The sequence below is a fragment of the Salvia miltiorrhiza genome, chromosome 7 (genome assembly GCF_028751815.1).
Source record: "Salvia miltiorrhiza cultivar Shanhuang (shh) chromosome 7, IMPLAD_Smil_shh, whole genome shotgun sequence".
NCBI classification, from domain to species: Eukaryota; Viridiplantae; Streptophyta; class Magnoliopsida; order Lamiales; family Lamiaceae; genus Salvia; species Salvia miltiorrhiza.
The window spans coordinates 15,668,106-15,684,276 of record NC_080393.1 but is presented as its reverse complement, the minus strand read 5'-3'; the positions used below and the strand labels follow the sequence as shown (position 1 = coordinate 15,684,276).

Genomic DNA, 16,171 nt, shown 5'->3' with positions numbered 1-16,171 from the left:
TCTTCATCTATAAAAAAAACTTCCACTAATTATTTTATTAAAACTTATGTTCAATTAAAATATTATACTTATGCCCTCTAAAAAAATGTTATCTAATTCAAAAAAAAATGTTATACTTATGGTAGAAAGATGAAGTAATATATAAATAGGCTCTCATGTACAAATAAGGTATTATCATCGTATCATCATTCTTTAAGCTATTCACAATTCACTTTACAAAACTTAGAAACTTTCTCTATATATACATTTAATGGCATTCAACATATTCTCAATTTTTTATTGCTCGATTTTCCCTTGTTCCACAAATTTAAAATTCAAATTCTCAACTCTTCTGGTTCGATTCTTTCATGTTCTACAAATTTATTATTGAGGTTCAAAACCGCTTTAATAAAATATATTATTGTAAATTTCCTATGGGAAGTTTCTCACCACTTTTAGAAAGTGATAAATACAACATATGTGAACCTTTTCACCAGAAGGATCCGATGCAGAAAAGTGCTCACAAAAATGGGTATGAATCAATTTTACGGATCAATATTCTAGGATGAAAGATTCAAATAACTTTTTACTATTTTAGATAAAATATAAATTTGTAGAATTATTAAAGTATAGAAAATACTATTATCATTGATTTTTGGAAGTCCTATTTTCGTAGTGTTTCTTATTGCTGTTTAAAAATATTTATATTAACTTTTCGGTACCCACCTCCCTCTGTACCGTAAGAGAGTATCACATATGAAATGATATAAGCTTTAAGAAAAAATTGGTAAATAATGTGTTAAATGAAAATGAGTGGTTGAATTGACTATGGGATTATGTAAAAATAAGCGATTATGATTAAAAAGAGATTATGATTAAAAATAAGCGATTATGATTAAAATATCCGCCTCCGCCTCTCTCCTTCCACACCAGCACAACTCCCTCTCCGCCGGCCGCCTTCTCCTCCCCCTCCCCAAATCTCGTCGACCTCCCCTCTGAAATTTCGGCGACAGCAGCGGCGAAGCCGCCGCCATCGTCTCTCCCTCAAACCTCAACAGACGAGCAACAGTCAACAGAGGCACCTCCGCCTCCGCCTCTCTCCCTCCACACCAGCACAACTCCCTCTCCGCCGGCCGCCTTCTCCTCCCCCTCCCCAAATCTCGTCGACCTCCCCTCTCTGAAATTTCGGCGACAACAGCGGCGAAGCCGCCGCCATCGTCTCTCCCTCAAACCTCAACAGACGGGCAACAGGGTGGGGGAAGGGGAGGTGGCGGCGGTGGAGGTGGAGGTGGCAGGGAGCGGCGCCGGGTGGGGGAAGGGGGAGTTAGGGTTTGGGGTGGGGGAAAGGGGGAAAACACGATGGGGGGAGGATTTTTCTTTTCTTTTTCTTTTTCTTTTTAATTTTTTTCCATATGTCACAAAAGTGCCACCATGTTAATTTCCGGCTGCCACATCATCAATTCCGGCTGCCAGAGTGTCAATTCCGGCGCCGGCATGAGAAAAAACCGGTCACCGAATAAATTCGAGACAAAAACGAAAGGTTAGGCATTTAAAAGTAGAAAAATAAAAAAAGGTGCAAAAACCAATTCTGTGTAAACGTTAGGAATTTACAGGCAATTACCCCCTTTTTATACTTCTTCAATCATACCAATATATTTCTTTCAAATTATACATTTGCCCCAATTTTTTAAATTAATAATTTCATATTAAAATAAATACTATACGAAAATTAAATTTTATTATTATTATTATTATTATTATTATTATTATTATTATTATTATTATTATTATTATTATTATTATTATTATTATTATTATTAAATAAGCAAAAAAAAATAGTAAACTTTAAAATAAAATTCATTAAATATTACATAACTTGAAAATTAAAATACAACAAATAAACCAACATACACATAAAATTCAAGACTCGGAATTAGTATGTTCTTCTTCAACAAGTCAACACCTTCTAAATATTCACCAAGAAGAGGGGTAAGTTTGCAATTTATAGAACTCAATAAAGTGATTTGGTGTAGTAAATAGTGCAACACCAAATTTAGTGTAGTACTGGCCCCAAATCTATTTTGAGTTTAAGTTTGGAGTACTATTGGAGAGGTTTTGATACATCAAAATTGGGTTTGATGTACCATTGGAGATGCCCTTACATGGCATCATCATCAACCGCTGCTAGCTTATATGATTATAGTCTAGTATTGCAGTTGAAGACTTAGCTGCAAAAATATTAGAACTTTTTAAATAAGCCTGGCAGCCTGCTAATTATCTCGTAATGAAACGCAAGAAAGAATTCAAGAAAGATGATGAAAAGCAAGAAATATGATGATTTGCCAGCTAAACCTTATGTACTCCTTTCCATTTCTTTTCTATATAAATTGAATAATAAAGCCCCATTAGTTTCTCTTTTTATTTATTTATTTCGTGACTATGATTTATTTTGTTTTGGAATTCCTTTTTATTTTGTTGTTCTTAACTTTTAGTCTCCCTCGTCAACCCCACCCCCCAAACAAAAAAGAAAAAAAGAAAAATCAAACATACAATCATTTTATACATTCGTGATACATGATATAAAAGATTTTCTCTTAATCAAGAGAGAGTCTAGGATATGAATCCTAACATTCCATCTCTATCTCATTAAAAAAAGGAACTCACACTAAGAGAGAGAGAGATGAGTCGGGCCTAATTTCAATAAATATCACAATCATGATTCATGCATTGATTGATATATTTATTTGATTTAATTGTTTGAAATATTTACTCTTATTTTTGTTGTGGGGGGGGGGGGGGGGGGGAGTCAATTGAGCTATCCAACATAAATTCAGCAAATCAGAAAGTAATGGATTGGATGTGCATTATTAGGGTCAGAAGTTGAATTTTTTGAAATTTCAAAAGGAAGATTTTTAGTTAACCCTTATTGTGCTCCTTTTTCTAATGGAAAACTTTATATAAAATGTCCCCCCAGTAAAAAAAAAAAAAAAAAGACTTATGAAAACAATTTCGGGTATGCAAAACTTTATATTAATACAACATACAAAAAAAGTCCTTTTCTACGGAGACTCAATTTAAATGATTTTTCTCCAAGATAGTCGAGCTTATGTATAAGGAAATTCATCCTAAGGCATATCCACAAATAGCTTCTGCCGAGTTTTTCTTTGATAAAACAAAAACAAAATAAGAAAAATCAAACACAATTTATAACTGTCAATTTCTTTTTCACTAGGAATTCAAGAAACTTGGATAAGAAAAGTTAGCCACCAAATTTCAAATCCTCATCTACATGTCAAAAATTGTGTGTGTATTCATCTATTCCTTTTCTTATCTTTCATACGAGCATTAAATTTGCATGGCCCCTCATGCATTAAAGCATGAAAGAGCAATTTATGTTATTTCCACGAAAAATGAGGGCAATTTCCAATTCAACCAATTTATATATACATATATCAAGAATTTGAGGTCGGTATGCCACAACAGTTGCAGTCTCAAAAATCAGTGTAGTGATAGTGAGACACAAATCATATTCCTCTTTTAATCATCTCTCCATCTTTTTTTTCTCGCCCTAAACTCGAAGATTTATAATTATCCCATATTTTATTCTACAAACAGAGCGGCGTAGGATGGTGGTTATAAAGCAGTAGTGGGCTAAAGTAATCCGGGTTTATTGAGGAAACAACAGTAGTGGTAATGAAAATTGGAGTGGCAATGATGAGGGAGAGGGACACAAGTGGGCGCAGGATAAGCACGTGGGCGTCGCCTTTTCTCTCTCTGCCTGCACGCTGGCATTGTGGTTTAGCAAGCTAAGCTCTAAACTGTTTACTGCTCAAAAATTAAAAGGAAAAATAGGGGTACAGTACAGCCACCAGGAAATGATTGGCAGTTACTTGTGACTACAAAAACAACCTTAATATTTTCATTTTTTTTTCAGGTTCAACTCATATATATTCTCTTTCCTAAATTCAGTTTGCCTATTTCATGGCTGTGAATGTTTTTCCTAGGTAAATTATGTGTTTTAATTAATTGTATATTTTTTAAAATTCGATTTTCTCGTTTTAGTTCTAGAGGTTCTTGTTATTTTTGTGGATCGTTTGATGTGTTTTAGGCTCTCTTTTGTTAATGCATGTCCATGTCAAATCGGGTGCATAATTTGACTGAAGTGACGCAGATTCTTGAGTGGTTGAATTTTTCTGGATTTGATGTATAAATTTCATTACACTTTACTGGTCACTCCACAATAAATTTTTCCAGTTGTTGAATTCTCCCTTCTTTAACTCAACGATTGCTCAAGTTCTGGTGAGACCAATTTTTGATTGTGTTTGTTTTTAGCTGCGATTTTGGAACAAGATTGGCGAACAAAAACAGTGGAAAATCTAGTTGTGGTTGTCTAGCTTCCGACAAAATCTATTGGTTGCAGCTGGAGGTGGAACCTTCTTTGTTAGTGGTGTTCGAAAAAAGCTAAGGAAGTTGGTGTTTGTCTCACTTTGAAATGGTGCTGTGATCAATTGCTTATAGTTTATTTCGCAAAATCAGAGGTGTGCAGCAATGAAGTTTATGAAACTCGGATCTCGCCCTGATACTTTCTACACAACAGAATCCACTAGGTAAATTGAGATTCTGTTTTAGTATTGCAAAAAAGAAAAAAGAAAAAAAATGGTTTGTGAAGCTAAAACTAAGATGGAGACTATTCTGCTTTCTTGAATTAGGTGTGTATCATCTGAAGTGTCGAGCGATCTCATCGTGCAAGTAAAGGGAACCAGATACTTACTGCATAAGGTAGTTCAAAATTTCATATATATACTCACAAAACTTTGATGAATAAGTTGATGTTAATGTTTGAATGCGCAGTTTCCCCTGCTGTCCAAGTGCCTTCGTCTGCAGAGGCTATGCGCGGAGAGCCCCGAGGCTCTGCAGGTGCAGATAGTGCAGCTTCCCGACTTCCCCGGCGGCGTGGAGGCCTTTGATCTCTGCGCCAAGTTCTGCTATGGCATCACGGTCACCCTCAGCGCCTACAACATCGTCGCAGTCAGATGTGCGGCCGAGTACCTTCAAATGACCGAAGATGTTGAGAAGGGCAATTTGATCTACAAGATTGATGTGTTCCTGAATTCTTGCATCCTTCACGGATGGAGGGACTCCATCGTGACGTTGCAGAGCACCAAGGCGTTCCCTATGTGGTCCGAGGATCTCGGGATAACCAGCAGATGCATTGAGGCCATCGCTGCTAAGGTCGTGTCCCATCCCACCAAGGCGGCCTTGTCCCACAGTTGCTCGAGGCGCGGTAGGGATGATGCCTCGTGCAACGGGTCCGAGAGCCAGAGGCATAAGTCCGTGAGCCGGGGAGGCTGGTGGGCCGAGGATCTGGCTGAGCTGGGGATTGATCTTTATTGGAGGACTATGATCGCCATCAAATCGGGGGGGAAGCTTCCCGCGAGCCTCGTTGGCGAGGCCTTGCGCGTCTACGCATCAGCGTTGGCTGCCGAATGTGTCCAAGTACATAAACATTGAGTGTGATGCTAAGCTTGATTCAGTTAGGGAAGTGAGCTCAAAACATAGGTTGCTCTTGGAATCCATAGTGAGCTTGCTGCCTAGTGAGAAAGGGGAGGTCTCTTGCAGCTTTCTGTTGAAGCTGTTGAAGGCGGCAAACATACTGAAAGCATCGTCCTCTTCGAAGATAGAGTTGGAGCGGAGGATCGGAGTGCAGCTGGAGGAGGCGTCGGTTGCGGATCTGCTGCTACCCTCGGATGAGAAGACGGTGTACGACGTGGACGCAGTGATTTCAATACTGGAGCATTTCATGCTGCAGGGGCAGAGCCCGCCGACGAGCCCTCGTAGAGGGAAAGGGGAGTTGGAGAGGCGGAGGTCGCGCTCGGCGGAGAACGTGGAGATGCTGTTTCAGGAGAGCAGAAGGTCGTCCTCTGCATCGCACAGCTCCAAGCTCAAGGTGGCTAAGCTTGTGGATGCCTACCTTCAGAAGATAGCCAAGGACAAGAATTTGCCTCTCTCCAAGTTCATCGCCATCGCAGAAGCCGTTCCGGAATTTGCCAGGCTTGATCATGATGATCTCTACAAAGCTATCGACATATACCTAAAGGTAGGTGGTGAAGATTGTGAGGTAGCCTGTTAATTTGGTATTTGAGTTAATTGGAATTTGGATGATGTGCAGGGGCATCCGGAGCTGAGCAAGAGTGAAAGAAAGCGGGTGTGCCGGATATTGGAGTGCAAGAAGTTGTCGGTTGAAGCATGCATGCACGCAGCGCAGAACGAGATGCTGCCGCTGCGGGTGGTGGTTCAAGTGTTGTTCTTCGAGCAAGCACGGGCTGCAATGGCGGGGGGTCAGGTCACGGAGTTGCCCTACCAACATCAAGGCACTCTTAGCAGTGTGCAACAATCCTGCTGAGGAACACCTAAAATCACCAAACTCCAATGTTTCCACCCTCAAAATGAAGCTGGATGAAGACCACGATTTGGAGCTCCATAATTCCTCCAAATTCAAGGCCTTCACCATGACTCCCAACAGACCTAAGAGAATGTTGAGCAAATTATGGCCCATCAACAGAACTGCAACTGAAAAGAACTGATGTCAGAGATCTCAACTTTTGTCCGAATTTCTTGTTTGGGATGGGTAAATACCACTCTCTCTCTTTGTTTAATTTTTTTTTCTCCTTTTATGTGATAATTCTTGAAAAACTCTTTGTAACCAATTAGGAAAGAATGCAACTCCCTTGGTGTAAGCTATGCCAATAAAACTATGGAAACTATAGTTTTTTCGACTGTTGTTCGATTTTGCAAAGTTTGGGTCAGAAATTCTTGAGAACTAGTGAATGATCTGAACGATGTGGTGGCAACCTATTTGCAAATATATATTTATGTATACATAATTAATTGGGGCATTTGCAAAAATGCAATTTTCTTATATGAAAGTGGGCATTTTTACAAGTCTTTATAAGAAAAGGGCATTTTTGCCTATTAACACTAATTAATTTAGCTTCATGTGGAACGATGACGTTTAGTGGTGAGGTGGAAAAAAAAAATCACCTCATTTAAGCTGTAATACTCCACGCGAGAATCCATCCGTCATCGTAATATTCATGTCGGAACATTTTTCATAATCTCGTTAATGTTGGGTACATTTAAAAAATTGACTTTGGTTGAGGACAACTTTTAAAATATCGTAAAAGTTGGACACACAAATTAATTATATGCCTTTGAAAATATATAGAAATAATTTGTGGCTGTACATAATTTGTTAAAATAATACAGCTCATGGAGTATGATGATTCTTTCATAATTATATCAATTTATTTATTGCTTGTAGTATGCTTGAGATCAAATTTTAATTTTGGGTGTGACCATTCGATCTGATACAGGTGCATATATGCTCACTATGAAATCGTTGCATATGCAATTTTAGTGTGGTTTTTAATCTATAGATATAATCGTCTGTTTTGCTTCTTTTTTTTCTTTTTTTTCTTTTTTCTTTAGTAATAATGATGGCCAGTAAATTCCAGAATTTATACTGTTTGCAATTCAACTTTGTTTCTTCTTCAGACCCAGAAAACTCCTATTTCCAGCACTCTTCTACTACTTTATATTTACAACTTGCAAACATTAGTTATCATTACTTCAGACCCAGTTTATGAAATTTTTTTTTTATGCTAGGCCTCTCAAACGTACGTGTATTATCACTTATCTGGATAACTATTTTTGTGCGTTGGTTCTCCGCTTTAATTATGCGGCTGCATGCTAGCTAATTCTTATGTCACGAGTAACAATTCGTGTTCTTAGTCATTACAGCATCCGCATTGGAGTTACATGATAGCTTACTTGATGAGGGAGAATCACATTGTGTAAAGAGGTTGCATTGGGGTTACATGATAGCCTACATGATTTTTTTAGTTTTCATTTTTCCTTTTTTCATTTAAGTTTAATTGCATAAATTTAAATCACACAATTTACTTCAAATTTTTGCATTAATTTTGAAATCCTAAAAATTACATAAAACTTAATAAAATAAAAATAAATCCTACAAATAACTATTTCGGCCCTAGAGGTCCGAAACGTGCCCAAACATGCTCCATCAAATCATATTGGAGCGCGGCGTGCAACTGCCTATATCGGAAAAAGGTATCTCTTTGCACATATTCCTCGAAGGAAACTGGGGTTGCTCGACCACTCTCCGTCGAGTCACTGCTAGACGCCCCATGTCCCGCGTCGTCATCTCTCCCATTGGTTGCTCCTTCACCTCCGTGCTCTACAATAATGTTGTGGAGAATGATGCAACACAACATGATGTCCCTGAGGTGCTCCAGGTACCAATTACGCGCGGGACTGCGAATGATTCTCCCACCGAGCTTGAAGGACTCCAAAGGCACATTCGACATCCTTTCATGCCGATTCTTGCATCTTCTTGAACCTCGCCTCCTTCTGATTTGTCGCCATCGGTGGACTCTTGACGAAGCAACGCCACTCCGGATATATGTCGTCGCAAAAGTAGTAGCCCATCTGGTAGTAGCGATGGTTCGCCTGTAAGAGCACAGGCGGGGCCGTTCCATCCAACACGTTGGCGAAGAGAGGCGACTGGTTGAGAACGTTGATGTCGTTGTTCGAACCAGCGACACCAAAGAAGGCATGCCAAATCCACAAATCGTGGGATGCAACGACCTCCAAGATCAAGGTTGGCTCCCCTTGATCACCGCGTGTATATGCCCCGTGCCACGCCTTAGGGCAATTTTTCCATCCCCAATGCATACAAAAAAGACTCTCGAGCATCCCGAGAATTCCATGTCGCGCCTCGTGCATCTGAGTAAGACGTGTGATATCCTCCGGCGTTGGACGGCGCAGATAATGGGCTCCGAAAGCCCGGATGACAGCCTTGCAGAACTTCTTGAGGCATACACCCCCGGTAGAGTCGACGAGTTTGAGATACTCGTCAAAAGTATCCGCACTGGCGCCGGTGGCTAATTGGCAGATAGCCGACGTGCATTTCTGCAAAGGGGAGAGAGAGTCCCGACCTATTGCATCAGTGCTCATCTGGAAGTAAGTATCTTCACCTTGAACAGCCTCGACGATGCGCAAGAACAGCTCATTCTGCATTCGAAAACGCCGTCGGAAAAATGTAGGTCCGTACGTCGGATTGTCGTTGAAGTAGTCTTGCATAAGACGTAGATGGGCATCCTCACGATCAAGGTGGACGTAAGACCGGGGACGTTTAACATGTCCCGGCTCCGGCGCCGGTTGGGTGTTGATTTGAGCAAGCAATTGTTTCTGCAACTCTATCTCCTCCATGATCGCGTGAGCTACACCGTCGGATGAATCAGACGAAGAACCGTGATCGGATTCCGCCATTGTCGGAAGAAAAAAGAAGAAAAGGCTTGAAAGGTGTAGATTGAAAGAGGAGAAATGTGGAGTGAAAGTGAGGAAGACGAAGGAGGAAAAGAGAATATAAAGAGAAGAAAAAATAAAAAAAATCGAACGATCAAATTTTCACGCAAACCGAGGCAGTCAAAGCTGCCTTCAAAATTCAAAATTCAAAAATATAATTTTTATTTTTTTAATGGCGCGTGTGAAACATGCGCCTTTCATCAATGGGCAAATGGGCTACACGTTAGAACGTGTAGCCCTCGTGTAGGCAACGGCTGCATCAGCTTACACGATAGCGGCCTTACACGAGTAGGCCGCATCGTGTAAGCGATGCGGATGCTCTTAGATAACTTTTACCGTGGGATTATTTTTCAATTAGTTTCTCATAATTCTTGGAGTTTTGTCAAGATTTGATATGGTCTAAACTTGTTGACATACAAGAGTGGTGGTGCAACTTGAAATACCAGCCACCTATCCAAATACACATAAAATTCGCAGCTACCCAAGATGGTACTAAAAGTAATACCAAAGCACAGCAGATTGAAGAAAAGAAATAAACGCGAAAACACGCAATTGGTAACCCAGTTCGGTGATAGAACACCTATGTCTGGGGGGCCTCGCCCAGGAAAAACGATTCACTATGAGAGATTAAATTACAGCAGGACTCACACAAGACTCAACGATCTATGCCTCTATAATTTCTCAAAACCTCAACACTAGTAAAACGTTGAAAGCTAGATAACACTAACTCTCTAAGTGTGTACCCCGACGAACACACTTAATCCCTTACAACCACAATACTTCAACTCACAAAGGAGATAAACTAACCTTACTTTGCTAACAACAATCAATAAACGCAAAGTAAGAGAAACAAGAACTTTTGAAAAAAGCAATGTTCTTTCAATGAAGTGTGTTGCACTCATTAACTGCTCGATAGAATGCACAAGAAACCCCCACTAACTGCATGAAGAAATTCGATTTAAATAGGTGTGAGAATCAAGACTCCTCCCTTGATGAAACTCTTCCAAGATGGTTGATAAGTCGATCCAATCATCAAAACAGTGTCCAACTCCTATAAGACCTTTATTTTTTATGAGACACCGAAACCCTTATTTTTCAATGAATAAGATATATATACTGATGAACAAGGTAGTATATACTGATGAATAACGAAATTTAAAAAATTGGTAATGAATAAGACATATATACTAATGAACAAGGCAATATTTACTGATGAACAATGCAGTATATACTGATGAATAACGAAATTTAAAATATTTCGCTCCCTCCAGAATTTAAACCCTGAGAAAAAAATTCGCCCTCTAGGTACAATATCAGCCAAAAATAGAGTCTCATTGTAGCACTCCCCTGTATATTTGAATTCATTATGTACTGTCTATATTGCCATAAAATATTTGGAAGGAAATGTCATACAACAGTTATTTTTGCAAAATGAAGTTTTTCAAAGAAAAGATAAAAGATATTATATTTAGCTTCTACTCTATCACATGGAATATGGAATATATTATTAGATACATGCTTTCATTGCAATATGTCATAATAGTTTTATCATAAATATTTTGTATGTAGTTTTGTTGTTGAAAACATAAGAACATCTGAACAAAAATAAAAAAAAAAAAATAGATCATTATGAATACTTTTATTTATATTTAGTGCTGGTGTCGTTTATGTAGAGAAATGGAAATGGAATTAAATCAAAAAAAGGAGTAGAATGATAATAATAGCTATTATTTTTATTGAGTGTTTGGTTTAACAATGAAAATGAATCACTAGTAAGGGATTCCCCTTTTTTTTATTCCTTGTCTCTATTTTGAGGGTAATAAATTGCGCGATTGAATTACCCTCAAATAAAGATAATGGTTAATCCCTAATTAATTTAATCCATTTCCAACTTCTAAAATTATTCAATTAAATATTAAATATGGGCTTAGACTTTTTCAATACGTCATATTAGCTTAGTACGGCCATGTCATTTCTTATTTATAAAATAGACAAGGATTAGGGAAAATTACGGTCTCTTTTTTGAGAGGGAAAAACACATATGCACATAATTGATAATTCCATTGCTTTTGAAATTTGAGTAGCCTGCTTTTAAATGCAACGGTGTATGAATATATCTATAATTTTTTTTAATAATTATGACTCCAATAATGGCAAATAAATATTCGATTGAGACATCCATGCAAATTTTTTTATTTTTTATTTTTAGAGGGATGCAAATTAGTATTATTATTATTGAGGAGAATTTCATGCAATTATTACTACTTATTTCACTATAAGAAGTGTCCAGATCCCTGGTCCCAGCCCATTTAGGGGGCCCATTAATAGTAAAAAAAAAAAAGGAAGAAGAAGCCCATTTAATTGAATTGCCAATCCCATATCCATAAATTGAGTTGAAGGCCTCAAGCCCAAACAAACGTCTTTGATAATTTGTAAACTTTTTTTTTTTTTTTTGAGGAATTGATAATTTGTTAACTTATTCAACATTTTCCCATTAATTAAGAGAAAAGATAGAGGCGATACTCTGTTACATTTAATTATTTAAATACACCGTACTGTGCATCCAATATAATTATTTTCATCACGATTAACAAATTTTAATAGAGTTTAATTAAAATGGATGCACATCCACTTCGTACATATGAAATTTCAATTTTTTTTTATTATTTAAAATTAGAATTACAAAAGGTATCTAAATATAATCAAATAAATTCGCACGCAGATATGACCTCTACACCACACAAAAGTGAAAAAATAATCGCATGCAAGCAGAACCACTATCCATACAAAAATGAAAAAACAATACAGCTCGCAGATATGACCTCTACACCACACAAATAAATGCATCAACTTTATCATTTGAGCTACTTTTCATTGGCAATCTGAAATTTCCGTTGCAAACTAGTTTTTATGGAGAGAGAAACTCGCACTCTGGCTCACCATATATTGTCAATAAATCAATAAATATGATTGTAGACATTTGATGGTCCAATATAAGTAATCCATTTTAAATATTCGATTATATCCTAATTCAGTGATCTTCTTTAATTAGGAAATATCTATGTGGTGATCCATACTTACTTGAAATCTAATTGAGTGATTTAGTGTTTAGATTAAAAAAAAAATAAGAAAATCTTATTTGTGGAAAACTTTATGGCCTTTTGAGTAAAAGCTGCTAGACTACTTAGGGTCCATGCTCGAATTCTTTGCATTTTTTTCAAGTCTTTTACTTTTATTTTCAATAGTTCAGTACTTCAATTGTTTAATATAAGAAAAAAAAAAGAAAAAGAAAAATAGATTAATGATTTTTTTCTTCTTCTTTTTTTCTTTTGAGTTGTTAATAGTTATCACTACCATTGAACATTTGCCTTCGAATTCTTATAACCGCGTAAACACGTGAATTAATATATGAATTAGAAATCGTTACAACACGTCCTCGTGAAATTACAAAGTAAAAATTGAAGGGTTCGATGCAATTGAAAAAAATCACTGCTTTAATGATTTTTGTTTATGGTTGCGAAAGACTTATGAACATAGGGTAATACGATAAGTTATGGTATAACTAATATAAAATCGCAAGACTATTTTTATCAACAACCCAATTTTTAATAAAATATTTATTTCTCTCTCCTCCACATACACAATTTATAATTTAACAACCTTTATGTTTTATTAATAACCTACTATAACCTAAATACTTTTTTTATTTGTTATCATATTTTTTAATTATAAAATGCCAAATGACATTATCCCATTTGATTGAAAAGGTGGATGACTTGGGTTGTTCTGCAAATTTTTTGACAACCGCGGTTATTCACTTTGTTAATATTTAGTGTGGCCCTTCACATTCATGAAAATAATTTCTACTTTTATTATAGGGAGTTTTATTCTTTATGCATGTAATAACTATTGCATATTCTTGTAACAAAAACAAGACACGTAATAATATCATAACTCGGGAAAAGTATTTTGGTAGGACAAACATTAAAAATTTGGTTATCACTTTTAATACTAGAAAGGGGATCGCTGTTGAATTTTTAACACAGCAATTTATATATATATATATATATATATATATATATATATATATATATATATATATATATATATAGGGGAGGGCTACGGTAAAAACATTTCTTAAAATATAAATATAAACGTTTTTTAATGTACGAATTTTATCCAACAGGGTTACGAATTCATCAAACATGGTTACGAATTGTGATACATAATTTTTTGCTACCTTTGGGATTCGAACTCGAGACCACGAATTCATCCAACAGGATTACGAATCAACCGTAGATCTTGATGATCTAAGGGCTGAAAATCATTTATATTTTATACACTTAATAGTGTTTTTATTCTAGCCCTCCCCTATATATATATATATACACACACTATTTGTGTTTGATTCATGTCACACAATCTCTAAAAAATTAGTTCTTCTCAACCAAAACAAGAAGAGGTTTTGGGTCTTTGATAAGTTAGAGATCGATAAAAGTGGATAATGACTAATGAGTATCATTATGCCAAAGTGATCATTTTAAAAAGGATTATATATAATGCTGAAGAAATTCGCAAACATATCGAGTTAAGAATGTTCGTGAATTCTAACAATCAATATTTAAAAAAAAACGTATTCCCTTTGTCCCATTAGATAATTTAGATTAATATCTTTTTTTATATCCCAAAATGTAATCTGATTATTTTTTACTAAAATGACCTTATTCATTATTTGTAAAAATGACGTGTGAAATAATAAATGCATATAAATTATATTTTTTGAAGAAAATTAAATACTACATTTTCTTAATCCGTATAAAAATTTACGAAATTCCGTAGAACGCAAAGAGTAGTTAATAAAAGCTCGAATATATTTATGTTAGCGCTATATGCAATGGTATTATGATGAAAAATCTTTGATTTTCTTAGGAAACTTTGATTTTCTTAACCATGCAGTAATGTGGTTAACAAAGAAAGAAAATGTAATTACGAATTACGGCCGATTGAAAGCAACTTTTAATGGTAGAGGAAGAAAATTAATTTGTCATTGGCAAATTACATATTTTCTTCGCGTACTATTAAGTTTGTTTTTAATAGGTAAATGCTTATAGTATTGATTAACTTTGTTTTCTTCATGTCCCCAAAGGGACACCAAGCGGTGCAACCTCCTGCCTGTGAACAGTGAGGTCCCGGGTTCAAACAGTACCAATGCTCCCCTCCCCAATTCCCCCAAGTAAAAAAAAAAAAAAAAAACTTTGTCTTCTTCATTAACCATTAATATTACATGTAATTACTTGTTGAAAACAAACTTTAATTGTAGAGCAAGAAAAGATGTGATTTGCCAATTACAAATGATGAAAGTTGTTAACTATCAGTTAAATGGTTTGTTTGTTCTTTTCTCTTTCGTAATTTTAGTTTTCTTTTCTTCATTTTTAATTTAGGATTTTATTACTTGTTCAATAATTCGTGTAAGTTTTAAAATATAATTTTAATTTTTTATTTGTGTTCCTGTTTCACGCCACATGCTGAAATTTAATGAATGAAAATCAATTTTATTAAATGAAGGATGAAGGAGCCTAATTCGAAATTAAATGTTATAGTGTTGAGAAATCTCAAGATCGTGGATCAGCAACAAGATGAAATTCGAATCTAGTTAAATCAACAAGAATGTAAAGAGCACTAGCATCCACAATGGTGGTGTCTTAGAGGGATGTCTTAGAAGTGGGCCCCACCTAAGACACACCCCTCTCCAATGCATTGTGTCTTAGGTGGGTGCTTAGATCCCCATTTCCACAAAATTCATATTTCTACACTTTTATTTTTAAAATTCAAATTTCATTAAAATTAAAATTCTACATTACAATAATTTAAATAAAATTAAAAACATAATTAAAATACGATAATAAAATTAAAAATAACATAATTTCCTAATTTAAATAAGCCCTCGACGCTTGAACATTTCTTGGACTAGGTGGTTGTGCAAGGCCAATTGTGCATCCGTCATACCCGTCGTGTCCTTGTTCAAGAGCTTCATATCCATCTCCTCTCGTTTCATCTCGGCTTGCATTTTTTTGACCTCGGCGATTTCCCCCGTTTTGAGAGCATGCTCCTTCATGCTTTCGGCCACCTTCTCGAGGGCGTCGGAGAACGCCGATCCTCCTCCCGAAGACCCTTCTCCCTTCTTCGCCTTGCCCTTGTCTCGCTTTGCCGCTTTTTGGCCTTGGGGTCTCGCCGTGACACTCGGCTCCGAAGAAGTAGTGGTTGCTCCACCATCGGAGCCCTTCGACTTTTTGACGGAGTGGACATCCCCGGCTTGCGACGTGAATCTTTGGCAGTCATGAAGCACTTTCCAAGCTTTGACGTAGGAGAATTGCTTCTTGAAATTCGCCTCGAACATCGTCTGGGCTTGTTGGAAGATTTGATCGTCGCTCATACCACTCCCCCAATTGTCCTTGCAAGTGTTGTAGAAGCCCTCGAAGAATTTTGTCTCCTTTTGGACACGGGCGAAGTGGGACTTGAGATGATCCGGCTTTCGCGGCGGCGCTCCCGACAAATTGAGCGCGTTGAACTTCTCGGCGATTGCTCCCCAATATTGGAGCAACTTTTGGGAGGTCCCCAAAATAGGATTGTGGGTTGCCTCCGCCCACAATATTGCCACGAGCTCGGACTCCTCGCTAGAATATGCAGCGCGAGTGCCCTTGGCTTTCGGCTTCACCTCCTCCGGCTCTTCTTGAACGTTGGCGTTCGCCGCCGGCGTATGAACATTTCCCGTAGCCAATACATTGGAGGCTTGTGAAAATGGAGC

At 37.0% G+C, this 16,171-nt stretch overlaps 1 protein-coding gene across 1 annotated transcript; it reads left to right on the top strand.

Annotated features, from left to right (window-relative positions):
* Window positions 1-3,444: 3,444 nt before the first annotated feature.
* LOC130995506 (BTB/POZ domain-containing protein At1g67900) lies at window positions 3,445-6,775 on the top strand. The gene is given in 7 exon segments (XM_057920810.1): window positions 3,445-3,983; window positions 4,312-4,586; window positions 4,689-4,758; window positions 4,831-5,451; window positions 5,453-6,076; window positions 6,149-6,334; window positions 6,336-6,775. Coding segments are annotated over 6 exon segments (1,788 nt in total). The 5' UTR covers window positions 3,445-3,983; window positions 4,312-4,527; the 3' UTR covers window positions 6,564-6,775.
* Window positions 6,776-16,171: the final 9,396 nt, after the last annotated feature.